General features: G+C 36.7%; 1 protein-coding gene across 2 annotated transcripts in view; it reads left to right on the top strand.

Annotated features, from left to right (window-relative positions):
- Nucleotides 1-18459, top strand: part of HMGCLL1 (3-hydroxymethyl-3-methylglutaryl-CoA lyase like 1) — a 72752-nt gene that overhangs the window by 47253 nt on the left and 7040 nt on the right. For both annotated transcript variants that reach the window (XM_027730547.2, XM_027730546.2), the window contains exon 7: nucleotides 595-783. In XM_027730547.2, the coding sequence (XP_027586348.1) occupies nucleotides 595-783 (189 nt within the window). The remainder of the gene's footprint in view (nucleotides 1-594; nucleotides 784-18459) is intronic.

Below are 18459 nucleotides of genomic sequence, written 5' to 3'. Positions count from 1 at the left end.
ATTTCATGAAAAGCAAACAAAATTAATATAGCAAAATTAATATTGACTGCAACATGTTAAAACTTCAGTTTTTATTGATTTTTTAAGCACCAAGAGAAAGCAAAATCAGGCTTCTTGTTAATTATTTATTGTCTTAGTTTGGCCATGTGCTTGGCTTCATGTAATAAGCAAACAAAATGGCAGGTCTTTACCCTGCACAGCTTATAAGCTGAAAACTACACGAAGAAAACCAAACAGCTGGGGAGTCCCCAGAGAGAGAAAAATGATGGGAAAGGACTTGACAGAAAATCTGTAGTTTTAAAATTTTGCTTACTTGGATTCTGTGGGAGAGTCAAAAGCAAATTTTTGATGGATTTGGCTTGGTTGGTTATTCCACGTACAGAAGCAGAACTATAAATTTAAAATAAGAGGATCTATGGGATCTTCTTGGATGACAATTTTCAAGAATGAATAGAGGGTGTGTGATAGATAGATTCACCTCAGTAGGTCAAAACATTAAACCTGTACAGAAATATGTATTTTTAAATGTATATTCTTGACGATATTTTATATTCTTTTATCTTGACCTCTTCATGTTTTCCTATTTCTAATCAGGTATCTAAGCACCTGTACAGTATGGGCTGTTATGAAATCTCTCTGGGAGATACAATTGGTGTGGGGACTCCTGGAAGTATGAAAAAAATGTTGGAAGCTGTTATGAAAGAAATTCCTCTGAGCGCTCTTGCTGTTCACTGTCATGACACGTATGGCCAGGCGTTAGCCAATATCCTCACAGCCATACAGGTAACTCAGTTTCTCTTTTTATATATACAATAGTAATAGTCTTAGTTTAATTCAAATGTGCAATTTTAAAAAATGCTGCTCTTAAAAAGATCATTAGAAGAGGAAAAGGCACTCATAAACTTTCAGAAAGTATCGCTCTCACATCAGCTTGTCAACAGGTATTACTCCGGTTGCTTTTACCAGAAAATGTCAATCCTTGTCTATTTATTACCTTCAATTTCATACAAAATCACTAAGAAACAGTGGAAACTGTTCCATTGATACTAGATGAAAGAGGGACATAAAATACATTTTTTCTGCTATTTCAGATTCCACTTTTCTTAGAAACAGCTGTATGTTTGTGGTCCACTAAACTAAAATTTCTATTTCACAAAGGTGTCTAGATAAAAAATGGAATAATGCACAATTACATCTTGATTTCAGATTATTGGTAATTATGTACACAGAATTGTCTAGATAATTTTACTGCTGTTGACATGCCTTCATTATTCTTTTTTTTTAATCAGTTATATCTTCCAAGTAAGATTAGCAACAACTTTTATTTAATCAGCTTTCGTATCTGTGGCTAAATAATCAGAAATAGTTAATTTTCATAAGAGATTTTTTTTCTTATGTTGATATATTTTTCAGAATAGGACATAATGCAAGAAAGAGACTACAGGTTCTAATGTAGTTTTTGTAAAGATATAATCTTGAAAAATACCTTAATGTGCACATGTATTCATAAGGAGACCAGTTTTTACTGTTACAGAATCAAAAGCTGTTTACAAATTGTAGGCCTTTATTGTTCTATTTTATACTTAATGGCATCTTCTGCTTCCTTGTAATTCAGGCAACCATTTTGAAGGTGAAACTTTTTTTTGTCCTTAGTTATTTTGGCAGAGCTCATATTATGTTGTTTAGATATAACAGCAGTTGTGTTACCAGTATTAGTGATATAAGCCACAAGAAGGAACAAAGAAAGTTTCAATATGGGAATCCACAGGTATTTGATTACATAGTGAAGGACAAAATCTTGTAAAAAAGGTTCTAACTTTTACTCACAGCACTCACCCTTACTCACTTTTACTGTTGCAATTGTGTGTGTATGTATCATGGGATAAATAAATTGCTAATTTCACAGTTAGCTTCAGTTGCAGATGCAATAGCTAAAAGCATGAAAACCCCTGAGCATGGGAGGAGTTGGCCATAAAAGTACTTGAAGCATTGTTTTTCAAATCCTTCCTTAACATAATTGCTGTCATGGTGCCTACTAAACACTGAACAATGGCTGCTTTTTTAACCCCAGTATTTGCTGTGATTCTTGTCTCAAGTTTACCTCTTGCTTCTGTCTTTTTATTTACTGCTGAAATCAACTTTGTAAGACTTAAAGGGAAAAAAGCTCTTAGGTACCTAATACGCAGTTTAGGAGAATTAACATGTAAATTCAAAGAGCAAAAGACCTAAAAGGAAACCCCTATGCAACTTTCTCAGATTTCTGGGAAGCCAGGGGTGCCTGAGACCCAGAAGAAAACTTCCCTCTGTGCTCAAGTTCTCCTACAGTGCATGTCTAAAGGTGCAGTGGTTTTGGCTGAGCTGAACTTGTCACAGATTTTGCCAAAAGTCCTTGATGAAGCAGGCATTACACAGTCTCTCTGACTGGCTTTGTGTGAGCTGCTCCTTGGCTCATTCTAAAGGTAGATCCCCAGGCTCTTGGATCCTCCAATGTGGTCTGCACCTCACAACATCCTCTCTTGTCTCAGGTGAAAACAAAGCAGCTACTCAGTGAATTATAGTTAAGCAATACTCCTTCTAGAACAGGACAACTTTTACAGGTCAGCCATGCTGAGAAGTGCCAAAGCCAGTGGATCAGCGTGCCCAGGTAACTTCTGGCCCTTGCTGTCAGGCTTTCCTGGTACTTTCTTCCAAAGATACAGGAATAGCAAAGCACTGGAGTAAAAACCCTTGTTTTCAACTCAGCTGCTGTTTCATAGCCCAAACTCTCCACAGACACAATTCCTTACCCTTCCCCCTTTATGGGTCTGTGTGACCGACACAATATTTCATCAAGACTGAAATGTATTTGGAGGGTTATAGAAACAATAGGCTACAGTGATTGTTTGAAAACAAGTTTAAAGAACATTCAGCAAACAAATTACACTCTTCCTAAGACATTGCAAAATACAACCTCAAGCTGAGTACTATTGTATTGTATATTGTATTTCCTAAGAATTAATGAATGACAGCTGGAAAGCCACAAATCACTCTGCACTAATTCAGGCATTGCTTCGATGGGAGATCTCCTAAGAGTGGAAAGAGGTGCTGGTGATTCAGTAAGTGATTTTTTATAAAGATCACATTGTTCCATGCAGGATTATACTACCCAGAATATTTTCTTCTGGTTGGGGCTGATCCAAAGTCATCTAGAACGGACAGGCTGTATCTGTATAAGAAATTAGCAGGGCAGTAGTCTTACAATTTTAGCATTCAGTTTTACGTGTGTTGTTTTAGCAAAAGGATAGGTAGTGAAAGATGGGAGAGAGATTAGCCATCTTTTAAAGAGTAAGTAATTTTTTGCATTGCTAAATTGAGTAATACAAATAGAAAGCATTGCCTAGAAAAATGAAGTTAACTTTATTTTATGAAGAGAATCTGTGTAAAAATGTGAGGAACATGAAGTGATGCTTGAAAACAAACCAATAAACATTTAAAGTAGAAACATGACTGGCTCTTAGTTAAATGGTTTAATATAAAAATATCAGAGTATAAATTGACCAAAGAGATAAATTCAGAAGATGGGAAGTGATGTGGAGATCTAGTTAGAGATTATGGTATTCTGAGTAAAATTACATATGTGGGTTAGCTAATGTGACAAACAAAATGTAGCTAAAAGAAGTAGTAAAACATTTATAGGAAATTATTACAGACCTCCAAGGAAGGGTAAAAAGATGGGTCAGGAAACTTCTGCAGAGGCCCTGGTAAGGTAGACCATTGATCTAAGACGATTCGAGTTTCCTTGACAGTTGACTCTTGTTGTGTGTACAGAATGGGTAAGAAAGGGAAAGTTTTTAATGGAAGTGTTACAGAAATCTTTTCCTTTAAAACTTGTGTAGTTGACAGAAATAGGTTTGTCTTTCTTCATAGCACATATGCAAACATGAGAAAGAATACACTAAGAGGCAAAGAGGAGTTTTGGCTGGCTGTGATACCTCAGTAAATGAAACAATCTCATGGTAGTCCCATAGAACTTTATCAAATTCAAATCACTATCATAAGTCATTAATATGAACTGATCCCTACACTACTGGGATCAAATACGAACTTAAAGAAAACAAGACTGACAAGGACCAAGGATTTTTACCACATTGTGTAATCATTTCCACCTTATTGGACACAGTGAAATGAATGAGATTGATTACATGCCAAATGAAACCACTTTTTATTAGTTCTTTTTCCAGAAAACAGGAATTTTGAGATAAAATCCCCAGTTTAGTACTAGAAAGAATTTAGCAAGCCTCTAATTAAACTTTCAAGGTTCAGACTGCAAAATCCAAATTTGAGAGTACCAGTACAAATAGTTTTTATGAAGATTTAAAATTTATTTTTGAAATTGAAATTTAAAAACAGAATAGATTTTAAGCTTTGTATAGAATGTAATTTTGAGATTAAAAAAGCTAAGTTACCTGAGTGGGCAAGTGATCAAAATACATACATGCCCAGTCAAATTATCTGAGCCCTGTAACCCTCCACTTCTTTTCACCTGCACAACCTGGCACTCTGTAAGTCATTATGTAGTACAGTGTGAAGGTGGGAAAGACTTGCTATATGAAGCATGCACATTTTTTAGGATATTGAAAAAATGTTAATATTTTTGCATTCTTATTTTGAGGAGAGCATAGAAATGGAAAGGTTTCAGCAAACCTTACAAGTTTGCTTTTCTCTGCTGTTTACAAATATATGCCAGGAAGCTGCAGAAGACTTCGAAGAGATCTGCAGAAACTAATTTCAGGGTTCAGATAGGGAAATATTAGAAAACACAGCTTGACTGAGAATAGCAGTACAGAACTCAGGAAGGGCTGGTCATGCTTCAGTATTTTGCTGGAATTCTTTGAGGCAGTCACTGCCAAGGAAGACAAAGGATATACAGTGGCCATCATATGCTTTGATTTTTCAGAAAACAATTTATAGTGTCCTGTACTGGAAGTTAATATTAAGGCGTGGAGGCATATAATAAGTGGAAAGTTGGCTAAATGGCAGGAAACAAATAGAATTATGAAACAGAATTTTTTCAAGCTGGAAAGCACCATCAGTGTGGTTGTGGATCCTAGGCCTGTGGTTGTGGATCAGTGGGCCTGTGGGTCCTAGGTTTTCCTGATTAAATGAATAATTTGCAATACCATGATGCTCATGTTAAGGGCAATTGTTCCAAAGTGTAGAAATTAGGTTTTGCAAATTTTACATTTGTGAAAAATTGTGAAAAACAGGATATCTGGCAGAGTTTGTAAGTGGAAATCTGTGTAATATTCTAAAATATGCAAAAGAAAAAGTTTGGGATCAAACATAAGAGTACAGGAATACACATAATTTTAAGTAAAGTGAGAGACTATTACAACATGCCTGTCCTTTAAAATAAGGGTCTTCCTATAGCTTTCTGCCTTTGGGTTTCTGTAGGAACTAATTTATCCTAGGTATTTTCTGGGTTTGAAGTGTAAACAGTGCTTTTGAATTATTTGTCAGCAAACTAAAAGAGCTGTTGGCAGTAACACAAAATTCTTTAGACAACGTCAGTTTGCTTTTTTGTTTCTGTTTCCTTTTATTCCCCCTTCCCATGAAAATGACATAGCACTTAGCTAAAGGTAGTAATTAAAAAAGCAGACATGAAGGAGTACGTGATATTAGGAAAGAAAGTGAGTAGAATTGTTTAATATTGAAAGCTAACATGGCAGGTGAATAAGACTCTATTTGAAAGCAGATAAGTTAGGAGGAAAATGGCAGGTCAATTGTGAAAATTTACCAGGCTGCAAGGTAGACATTTTCTTCCTGGGAAGAAAACTTAAAAGACAGTGTCTGCTTTGGTAAAGTAGCAACACACTTGCATTTTATCAAATAATATTGTTACTATGAGCAGTCAGCTAGTTACTTTTGTAAGTGAAAAAACATACTGCACAAATGAATAAATCAGACCTACATATGGGAAGAAAATAAAAACATAGGTGTTCATGCTAAAAATCTGACCAATGCTTTCCAGTATTTTCTCTTTTTTTTTTTTGGTCTTTTTATAGGTACTGGTTTTACATTGTTACCTGTAATATCAGCAAAATAATACAACAAGCAAATGAACAGGCAGCACCACTCCTGCTTCTTTTCTCAGATCAGTACAAAAGATTTAGCAGCCCAATTTTTGCTCTTTCCTCAGATCAGTACAGAAGAAGTAGTAACTGCATTTTTATTACTTTCTGCTGCTTTTTGCAGAATGTGCATAGTATGCAATTTCTGAGGAACTGAAATTTTTTTACCTCTATCCCTATGTTTCAGAAAAACTTGACAGCCTGATAGTTCACAAATTAATCATTGCTATTACTACAACTGCTACACTATTACTAGGGGAAAAAATTAAATGGTAGACTTAGTTCAAGATTCTTATTTTTTGAACATTTTAGGATAGGAAGGGTAATATATTTGTTATTGGATACTGAAATAGCAGTGAGAGTGAGGCAAAAATTTGTTTACATGCATATACTGATAGGTAGCCAATATGTATGGGTTTGTGGATTTTGGCTTTTATTTTAAATGAAACTTCACATATTATAAAGGATTAACAAATAATAAAAATCTACATTGTTCTAGCTGCCTCTAATATAATGATTGAATTTCAGAAGCTTTCAGCCCTAGTTACTGAACCAAAAACCTGAAGTCTAAACCTCTTTCAGGATACTAATCAGACAAAGAGATCCTTCATCAGGTATAGATTATTCTCATCTTCAAATTACCTCAGTAGAGCTGACTTGGAACAGTAGACAAACTTCCCTTTGGCTTACAGTCAAACCTCAACTGTCTTTTAAAACATATTTAAACATTGATTTCCACATGCAAATCTATGCATCTTTCTTTATATCTCATTGAATTCATACGTATTTATCACTCTAGATCTAAATGCAATATAAATGGAGAAATCATTGCAACAACTATAGAAATAAAATCTGAAGTGGTTTTAAAACCAAAGTTGCTTTTAAAAACCAAAGATCATTTCTGCACAAATAGTATTGAAGCTGTAGATTTATAAAAAAAATAATTTGGCCCAGATATTGTTTGCTCTTTTTCTGTGCTTGTGTCCTTGCATGCTTCTGCTTTTTTTGTTGGAATGTTGTTTTATTGAAGTTTTCCTAATCACATCTTAAATGTTTTAATTTCTGAGTTCCCCATCCTGTAAGTGGTGTTCATTTGCACATTTGATTCTTCAGTGTCAGTGGTACATTTCAAGTCAAGCTTCACGGAAAATGGATCATTTTCTGATTGATTAAATCTAGCACCATTAAGACCATACTGATTTGGTTGATCAGGACCTAAAATACATTCCAGTATTGCTTTCATTACTGTGCATCTTTTTCCTCTTGTGAATGCACTTCTTCCCGTGCAAAAAAAAAAACCAGATTCAGAGAATTTACTCTAAATTATTCTCTTATCTTCATCAGATTCTGTTCTACTGCATCTTTAGTTGTCTAGTTGTCATATCAGGAACTATAGTTTGTAAAAGGTAAAGGAATTAGTATTAGTAGAATATGAGAAGACAATTCTGTCTTATTTCACCTTTTTCCAGATAATAAGAGGCTTGAAAATTACTGCTTGTAAACAAGGCTCACACAAAATAGCATAGAATATAATTTAGATACAAAATCGGCAGGTTATAGGTGCTTTTTAGGGTAATACCGCATACAGACTGTTAGTGTGTCTGCTTTGTTCTCCTTTGTAAGGCCTTTTTGCCATTCTTTGCCTCTGTCAGTTCTCAAGCAGAGTAAATATTGTGCTGGCAACTCACTGTCAAGAAGAGAGAATGATGTGAACAGATACTGTGCTCCTGCATTCACTTAATCCTAATGTTTTCCTAGGCACTTAGGTTAATTTTTTTTCTCTTTCACTATTTTCCTAGTCATTGTTTGATAGTTGTAGGTCCACATGACCAGAGCAATAGTCTTTTTACAGACCTCCTTTTATCATCCCAACTGTGTCTTGTTTAACTTGACTATTTAAATGTCTAAGAGTCAGCATCATCCAGTTCTGAAGTGGACTGGGCAGTAATCCAGCTCTTTCTGTTAGAGACAGACATTAATTTTTTTTGGACTAGAAACAAATCACTTCCAAATGCTGGAAATGTAAGAAGGCTTTTCAAAAAAAGGGTTTCAGGTGTTTATAGAACAAATTAGTATAAAATAGTTTTCAAAATGCTAAGCCAAATTTAAAATAAATATTTAGTACTTTTAGAAGCTGTGAAAATATAGCACTGGAAAACTGAAGTCACTGATCTGTAGCATACATTAAAAAAATGGTGAGGGCACACTAGTGTCAAATTCCCCATACATATTTCTATTGTGCTTCAACTGGATTGCATGTATAAAAGAGGTAGGTGTTTTTTTTTTTTACATGATCGATAGTGACTGGCTGTAGGTTTAATGAGATGACTGCCTGTAGCAATCAGAAATTGAACTAACTGTTATTTTACAACAGTTGTTGATTCAATTCCTAAAAATAAAAATCTAGATTATCAATATGACTGGGAAATGAAGAATTTTCACTGGTCTTAAGATTGTTTCTTCTGCCTTATGCAGCATCACCTAAGCAATCTCTCATTCACAGAAAGACAAGCTAGTTCTCCACAGCTGTTACCTGCCCCTTTTAGTTTTATGGTGTCTTGCTTGTCTCTCCCACATCTTTCAACTTTCACAACAAATCAAATGGGATTTCCACAATTAAGTGTCCTATACAACTGGCTCATCTCAGAGCTGCTCCACACTTGCAAGCCCACCCCATTCTCTCTTCTCAGCACCCCTCCCACAGCATGCATTTCTTCCTCAATTTCTGTCTCATCAGCTGTCACAGTAATTTTAGATATGAGGCTGTATGTCTGAATAGGATTTGCACTCCTGGGGTTGCTGTATCACTCCTTTACAGCGTTGCCAGGCTTAGTATCTCCTGGCCTCTCTGGCACTATGGCCAGTTGCTATGAAAAGATTGCATCCAGAAAATCAAATTCTTACCCTTCAAAAAAATGTCAGGACTTCCCAACTGCCAACTGTGAATGATGGTGCTAGTTCCTAGACTGTGCCAGAAATTGCTTGGTGGAGCACTGCCTGGCCCAGGCCAAAGCTGTGCCAGAGAGTTACACAAAGGGGACAATTGAATTCCAGTCCTGATGTCATTTAGTTCCTTAGTCATATATATATATATAACCACAAAAGAGCACAACTTCCTGTGCATTAACATCACAAAAGAGAGACTTTTGCTGTCCTTCCTAGTGGCATTTGTAGTGACATTTGAGGATGTCCCTGGAGCTGAGATTTCAGAGGTTGTGGTCAGTTCTGAATGTGCTACTGGTGTCCCTGGGGATTTGAGCTTACATGCTGCACTAAAAAGGTATATGGAGCAGTGACAGAAATAACATACAATATTTCAACATAATTTTAAAATGAATTGTAAAAGAAAAATTTCAAATTTTGGTGAGGATACCATTAAGTACCTTAAAAACTGGTTTTTATTCAGAATTTAATTCCTTGTTCAACTTACAAAGTATTTTGAAAATAAATTATTTCTATAAGTGTTGCTTGACTTGTTTTTCAGAAATTGTCCCTGTAGTCATATTGCACTTTAATCAGGCTGTGACTCTGTATACATCAGCTAGAAGAAGATAAATGGCTTTAAGACATGTTTATTTTTCTCCTTGATGGGAATGACTCTTCCTTTTTACCCTAAAGTAGTTTTTCTTCAAGTTTAATAACAAGTGTAAAATAAGGACAGAACTACTATAGTGGTTCCCACTTAAAATTGTTGTTTCTTTTTATGACCTTTCATTATGTGTGTGTCTATTCTAGTTTTTGTCTGAAAAAGAGGATATTGCATGGAACCTGAATTTCAGACCTAAGCAAGGGTCAGAGGAGTTTGCCATGGCAGGAACAGACTTGGGAGATCACAAATCCCAGGGTCTCCAGTAGGGAAGTGCAGTGTTTACAGGATGAGGCTTCCTTCCTTTCTGGACAGCTCTACAGACAGCTGTGCTGAGGGGGTGGAACTAAACCTCTGGCCATTCTTGCATATTTACAGCTCCTGGAAGGAATTTTGTTACCATCCAGCAAACAATGAAGGAGGAAGAGTTACTTCCTATTGCTGAGATACATCAGGTGGCTTTAAACATGCTCTTAGGAGTAAATTAAACAGCAAAAAATCTGGAGATACTATGACCAGATAGACTGAAGTTCTGAACTCACTCCAAATGAGTGTGTTGGGTGTATCTTTGTAGCTGTATGAGAACAAGTGAGCATTTGCATAAGTGGAATAAGTTAAAGATGACTCTTCAGCTAAGATGGAAACCAACACTGATGTAGTAGTGAAAATATGACAATCATTTTTTCTTTCTGTGTTGTGCAGAAGCAACAGTGAACCAGTCTCCTGAGTCAAATTATGTAATTTATCTTTTTTTTCCTTTTGAAATATTGCACTACAGATTGAAACAGCCAGGCATTCAGAAATAAAAACATTTTATAATTTTAAAACATAAGGGAATGATAGTTTTATATACTCCAGAATTTTGCCAGCTTGCATGTTTGCTTGTTTATTTAATTTTTTGCTTTGTTGCTTATTTCGAGTGCTATATGGTAACAAATTGCCAGAGACAAATGATGTGATTTGCTTAACAGAGTCCTTTCAAATGCATAAACACTTAGAGAAAGAAAGATTTTTTTCTCTCATCAATGTTCATAACAGTTAAATTTTGCTTGCACTGAGAGTTGCAACAATAGGTAAGAATTTTTAATTTGAAGTAGTATCTTTTCCTCTAAAGAATAAAACAAGTGAACAAAATAATAGTAGATTTAGCAAGGCAATATAATGTGCATATACAGCAAAAGATAAGGTACTAATTTGAATGCCTTTTTAAACAAAAGTGTTCTGGCTTTACTATTGGCAGATACATTGGACAAGCATTGCAAATGTTTTTTCTTAAAAAGGAACTTCAATTAGAATAAGGGAAAAATATTTGCAAGACAGTTTACATTCTGTGCACCCCACCTTAATGCTTCCATTTAATTAGTCAATATATTGGAAGGGAGAATTCTTAAGGAGGCAGTGCAACGTGATAAGGTATTGTACTATGATGAGCATTACAAAATTGATCCAGTTACAATGGAACAGTAGAAGATGAGAAATTGTCACACTTTTTAAAAAAGTTTCTTGCATTGTAATGAACATTGTGATGAAAATTTTATTTGAAATAAAGATTCACTCTGCCTAGGGTGTCCAAAAAGATGCCCTATTTCATTGCATCTTCTTTGCTCATGTTACTGTAATTATTAACTGTGGAATCCCATCCTGGAATTTTACTTAAGACTTTATATTTTTACACAACTGTAAAGTTCTACTTCCTTGAAATTATACAGATGAATGACTAAAACATATATTCCGTAGCTCTTACGGGGAGGTTGTTCCTTGGTTCTGAATCTTTGCTGTAGATGCTAAATTTTCCAACAAGACCTTTGTGGTCCCATTTGTTAAATACATTTGTCTGAGTCTTGAATCAAATAAGGATGTGCACAGCCATTTGCAACTTCACGGGCTATTTAGTGAGAATGAATTTCAAGCAAAAAAATACCAATAGAAGTAATATACTTTTTTTCTTGTTAAAAAAAAAAGATGTAAAGGGAATAATCAAATTGCAAGCAAACAGAAATACCTGGTACTTTATTACATCATCATGTTTACTGCAATATTGCCATGATTTTTCCTTAATTCTTTGGGTAAACTACTCTTTAGTTCCTCTAGAGAATGAGGTGTACAGGAATGAATACATTTCGGTTTGGTTTGGGGTTTTGTTACAATGCTATTTGATGGTGGTGTATTTTTTTCCCTTGCAATGATTTTCTAAACACAAACACCAGTGAAGAAAAAAAAGAAGCAGTATAGCTGCTGTAAATATTTTGTGAAATGTCCATCTGAAGCCCCTCAGTCTCTGGTAATTAGAGGCCATGCTGTGGAGATTGGCAGGGTAAATTACCAGTTAATGTTTACACAACAAAACATATGCCCAGTACAATATCCTACACTGATGTTACTGAAACCAGAGTCCGGAAATGTACAGTGGAAACAAAATGTGGTACTTTTCTTGTGCCAACATAAACAGCAATTACAGCACAGTGTGAGAGAAGTCATAAGAAATACTACTGCATATCAGTAGTTCAACAAAGTCAGCACTTTTGTGTAATTGCAGGGGAAAAGGGCTGAAAAACATTACAGATCTCAGCAAGAAATGGCCCTTTATACTTTTAAACTGATCCTTGATAAAACAATGCCGGGGTCATGAGAAGGCTACTCTGCCAATTTTGCTTCACTGTGGGATCCATTGACATCTGGCTGAGCTGCGGAAGCTGGAAAACTTCTTTAATATTCTCTTGACAGTAAAGTGGACATGTGGAAAACATTCTAATCTGTTAATCTTTGGTGCTCCTGAAGAAAAAGGACATTTGGCTTTATACTTTGTGATGATAAATATTGTCTCCAGGTCTAGCTGTAAATAAGTTAAAAGCATTTGAATGGAGGATGCAGTTCTTATTTTCCATATATGGGAGAAGATGGATGTGCACCTGTGTAATCCAGATGATGTAATCAATGCCAGGAGGTGTTTTCTAAGGGTAGTTTACCATATGTCCTGGAATTCCACTTTTCTTTATGCTGAGTATGTTTTGTCAATGAATGTTGGGTAACAGAATCTCTGAACCTCCTTATATCCTACATACTAAAGTAGAATAAAGTGTTGTTTCACTCAGGGGATTCTGCAAATAGAACTAAGAGAGATTTGAAATAGTAATGTCTGAATAAAAAGTGCAGGCTTTATTTAACAAAATTAACTGTACAAATTAATTTTGGTCAACCTTAAATCTAATATGGAGTGATAATGATGAATGTAGAAGCTAACCAGGACAGAAAAACAAGACTGAAAGAATTTGTAGTTTCTTCCTAAGGTATATATACCAATAAAAGCAGTGCGTAAAATATATCAACTAGGTTATGTGTTCCCTGGATGGAGGAAAAAAGAGCCTTTTCAAATACTGTGATGGTTGGGTGAGATTTGCCATTTTCATTGATAGATTCACATGTTCCACATTTGTCACGTGCACTTCAAATACTAGACCAGTGTCCTTCCCTGCTTCTCCATAGTAGCACTTTTCAGTGTTGTAGCTCACAGTGAAGTGCTCTCTCTGCAGCCTAAATTCCAAAAAATGATTTTTACCTGTTCCATACTTCATTCAACCCATTCTCAGCTGATGTCCCATAATTCAGCCAATAAGATAATTCAGCCATTTATTTTCGTGGGTATGTGTCTACTTAGCTTATCTTCTGTGAGCCTTCAATGGTAGTGAGTGGATTTTTTTTCTTTTCTTTCTTCACTGGACCTTCATTGTCGGCAGTTCCAAACATACTTTCTCCAGTCCCAGCAAAATTTTCCCTGCCCAAAGCTACCCTCAGTAACTTTACCATCAAGTTAAGTAATCATTTTGTCTTCTCTGTCCATTCAAAGCCCTTTGTTTATTTTTCGATTTATTTTTATTCATTTACACTGGTATGTAGCATGTGAGAAAAACCTGATTGTCAACTGGCTACATGTAGGGCACAGGCAACCTGGCACAGTTTTTGCTCCTCTGGACTAGACGGTTCTCTCCCAGCCTACCCCAAAACTGCCCTTTGCCTTTTCTCTCTAGTTCTCCCTTTCCCTCCAGATCCCAAGATTATTATCTTCTCTGCTCTGTATATTTAATTGGTCTTCTGACTGTGTCCAAACATATATCTATAGAACAAATATTTCGCATTTATAGATTGGGTTATTTCACGACATAGCAAGTAGGCAAACTGTTAAATCCTCAGAGGTTTGCTTGAGAGCAGCAATTTCTGCTGAAGAGCATCCGGGGCAGTAACTACTTACTTCAAATCATCATCAGCATGTGGCAATGCCCTGGGTTGCCTGGGGAGGGAAGGAAGGGAGACTGGAAAGTTGCTCAGTGTTCTGATGATCATTGCATCTTCATGGGTTTCAACAAGACCTTGGCGTGTGCCTCCTGCTCCCCCTGCAGCTTTGTGATCCTTAGCAAAGCAGGGTTCGAGCTGTGCGCAGCCCTGCATCAGCAAACCCGGTGTTTTGTAAATAAAAGATTGTACTTATTCCTAAAAGGAGCAGAATAAGCCTCCATAGGCAATACAAATAGTGGTTTGTGAACATCCGCCTCACAATATTCATCGTGTTATGGCACAGGATTTTTATTAGCTTTCCAAAATCTCAAAACTAGTCTCGTGTTGAATTGGATTGATTCCCCCTAAACATCCATGAATGTTCTCCGAAGAAGTGGGTCCTCAACACAAATGTCACCGCTTTAGCCCACCAGTGAGAGGATTTTTGTGCAGGTGACTCACTGTCAGTCAAAACCACAGATTTTCAAACTCAGTTTCAAAGAAACTGCTTCGCAGTTTTTTATTGAGGTTGAAGGAAAGAGCGTGGTCAGCTGCTGGTCTCTTGACCCTTGGGCATTTTAACCCCCAGACTGACTAGGTCCTGACAGTGAAGTGGAACTTCCCTAAGCTTGTAACTAAGTCCAGACTGTGTGATCTCTTAAGATCAGTATCCCTCTTGTGCCAAATCTGAGAGTGCAAAACTACAAGAGCATCTCCAAGAAATTCATGTTAAAGTTACTGAATATTAGCATAACAAAGTATTTTTTCTTCCCCAGAACTTGTTCTTGGAAGTGACCAAGCCCATTTTTCACTAAAACTTTCAAAACAATCCAGCCCGAGGCAGAGACAAGGTTTAGAAAACATAAGTTCCAGCAGTTAAAGGCTGACAAAGTAATAAACAACTGAAAGTAGGGCCTTATGATGGAAAGTGTTAGGGAACTTTAACTCTAGATGTCATTGCTAGCTTTGCTTATAATAAACGTGTCAGTAGCAATGTGAAAAGATGTGTGCAATAAGTTAAAGGAATGCTGTACTGACCTATTTTGTGTGGCACGTCTGCCCACAAATTGCTTGCATCTCAATATATTTTGGGAGAAAAGAATTTTTTCTTTTCTTCCCGCTGATTGTATTAATTTTCAAACGAAATTAACTGGCAAATTAGATATTTTAATGTAACAGTGACACCCTGTGGTCAGTAGTAATAGCGTTAACTCTGAAAAGCATGTTTTGTGATGCGTTAATTTAGCAAAAGTGGAGAGAAAAAGAAGTAGGAAGGAAATGCACATAACTTTCAGGGCTTTCCACAGAGAGATGTTACCCCACTTTATTGCCTTATTGTAGAAATTTATGCTTCTACTTGCTCAAATACCAAAATAATATTTATTTACATACATTTGTTTTATTGAAAAACAGAGGAATGGCAAGCTTTGGTTTTTAGACAACTTGATAATGTAAATCAAGAAAGGGCCTTTGTGATCACTGAACCTTATGAAGCATTGCTGGCATAGTTATTTATATTTCTATGGTTACCTCTATCTCTACAGGATAAGGTGTTTTCCCCGATGGCATGCCAAGTGGTGGTGGGTAGCAGACTGATGCCAGAGAGACACAGTGATAGGACAGAACCATACCATGCCAAGAGTGTCAGGTACTGACCGGGCTTCAGGATTAAATAGCATTAGTCTTGTGCTGCCTTTTGTGTGGACAACCTTTGACCTCATGTGTGTGGGTCCTCCTTTTACTTCTTCCTCCCTCCCTCCTCCCTTCCTTGAACAAATGCTGAACCTACATGCACCTATCTTTAAGGCATTGGTACACAAGCCCCTAGACTTTTTCACACAACAAATCTTTGCCTGTTTAATGCATACCTAGGATCCTTGATATTATGATTTCAAAATCTCATAGTTTAGAAGAAGCCTAATTTATGAGAGACCTGGTTTATAGCTTCTGATTTATACCTCGTACATTCCTGGGGTTACTGATGCTGACTTTGCCATTTTTAAGAGAGGGACAAAGTTAAACTTCTGCCAGACAAAGCCAGGTTTAAAGATCAGTAAGGAAGGAGACTAACTGTCCCAACAAGAAGTTATGGGGAGGCAGTAAAGCAAACTGAGAAACATAAAGCATTTATTATTCACTGGCAATAATGGTTTCCTGTTAAAATTGGCTGTTTGACAAAGGTGATAAATTTAATTCCCTGCTCTCTCATTGGGGAATTGCGAAGTTAGCATGGGACAGGAGCAAGAAGTCTTCTACCTTCTCTAGAGAGTAAGCTAAAGCTAGCCAAAGCTAAAGTTTGGAAGGTGTTCAGGAACCACTGTCAGGAATTTAGTGATTATCGAAAGGCTGCAAAGTGTCAAAAAAGATTGGAGCACTATAGTTGTCCTGGAAGCCAAGCTATTGTTCACCCTCACACATGTCCATACATAAGTAGCTGGGTGAGTGCTCGTCTAGGACATATCCTATGGAATAGCTGCAGTGCAACTTCTCATGAATGTCAGCACAATTTAGTGCCTGTCAGGAAGTGAGAATGAGACTGTAAGCTTTTTAAAGATCTCCTATTGACAGTGAATACTTTGCAAGCTCAGATTGCTAAACAGCTTGAAACTTGTTATCTCCTGTAAAAGCCTGACAAATACTGGAGATGTAATGAAGGAAAAGACCTTGTTTTACATATTTAGTCAATTTTTAGATTTTTTTTTTAGAGTCCCTTATGCTTTTAATGGTTGCAGAAGCAAAGAAGCTTCATAGCTGCTCAGAGTTGCAGAGAATTTATTTATTAGGTGCTATTTCAGACTGTGCTTGGACAGGCTCAGCTGTAATATCAACCTCCGAATTAGTTAGTAGCACTGCTGAAGGATGTTTTCCAACATCTGTTTTTAGCACTGTTAGAATGGAGCTTGGACCATGGATTATTTAAGGTCTTTTTTGAATGGGGCCACACTGAAGATGAACTGCAGTGATTCTACACATGAATCAGCAAACACATTACATTTGTACAACACGCAAGAGCAGACAGATGCAGCTGACCCTGCTGCTGAAATAGTTGTATGTTGCAGTGGACATCTTATCAGAAGCATTGTGAACTTTAAAAGACATTATCCTAAAGGCAGAGACACCTGTTCATTGCATATTAAGAGCATTGATTTGAAGAACTGCCAGATCTGGAGGTCAGTCAGAGCTGCTGTATTATATACACCATGTCAAGACCTTGTCTACAACTGGCCTAATGTTCAAATAGCAAATCCATCCTGATGGAGATGCAATTTTAGTGACTTCATGTTTATATACTGCTTCTGGGAAGTAATGGTTTAAGAGTCCTGTACTGGGATGAAAGCCACCACACCAAGGACATTACCAGTGTAAAGCTGTAATTAAGACTTTCTCCTTTTTCTGCTTAGCCATAATAGTAAATGTTTAAAAGACAGATCAATTATCACTGCCAGTCATGTGGAAGTTACCATTCCCACTACTTAGCCAGCTGAAGACATTAGGATTTTTATGCTCTTGCATCTACATTAGGCTAAATTGACTGAGCTTACTCTAGCTTCCAGGGAAGGTAGTTTGAATCAAACGCAGACAAGGCTGCCTGAGAATACAAAGATGTGGTAAGACAAAGATATGTGTTCCATGTTACCATCAAGTTGCTGTAGTATCCTGTACTCCTCCATGTATTCACAATCACTTTAAACAAATGATTGTAAGCAACCTGTTCCCCAGTGTTACAAGACTTGCACTGCAAATGCAGAATTACAGTGGCATCACAAGTGTTTGTACAAGGATATCAAGAAATTTTTATATATATTTATTCAATGCTTTCAGAAAACATGCTCTGCTAATGCTGGCAGGATATTGTTTCTTGGTTTTGCTTACTGTCACTGACTGGAGCAGGCTACTGATAGTAATACACGCTGCAGAGGGAGAGGTTCTCCCCAGCTTTGACCTGGCAAACTTTTTTTGGCTGTTTTTCAACAAGTACAATTTACTTGATATTTTTTCCGATTTTTGCACAAGGACAAGCATTTAATGAGATAATTCACTGGGATTAGAACGTGACTCTTTATATGGGACTAGAACATGACTCTTTATATGCTACTGAAGCTGTTTCTGAGTCTGCTCATCTTCCTTGGGAGTTTAACAGCTGTGATGTACCTTATAAATTTATTTGCCTATAGCTTTTATCACCATGTAAAAGTTATTGAAAATAAGTACATCAAGAAGAATGCTCTAGAAGTTACAACATAACCTTACAGTTTGGGGAAAACTCCATGAAAGACACTTCCTTCACAGAATCACAGAATATGCTGAGTTGGAAGGGACCCACAAAGATCATCAAGTCCAACTCTTGGCCCTGCACAGTACCATCCTCAAGAGTCTTGAGAATATTGTCCAAATGCTTCTTGAACTCTGTCAGGTTTGGTGCTGTGACCACTTCCCTGGGGAGCCTGTTCCAGTGCCCAACACCTTTTTCTAATATCCAACCTAAACCTCCTC

The sequence above is a fragment of the Pipra filicauda genome, unplaced genomic scaffold (genome assembly GCF_003945595.2).
Source record: "Pipra filicauda isolate LSUMZ 115617 unplaced genomic scaffold, ASM394559v2 scaffold195_size2193078_pilon, whole genome shotgun sequence".
NCBI lineage: Eukaryota > Metazoa > Chordata > Aves > Passeriformes > Pipridae > Pipra > Pipra filicauda.
This window is presented reverse-complemented; position numbering and strand designations above follow the sequence as displayed.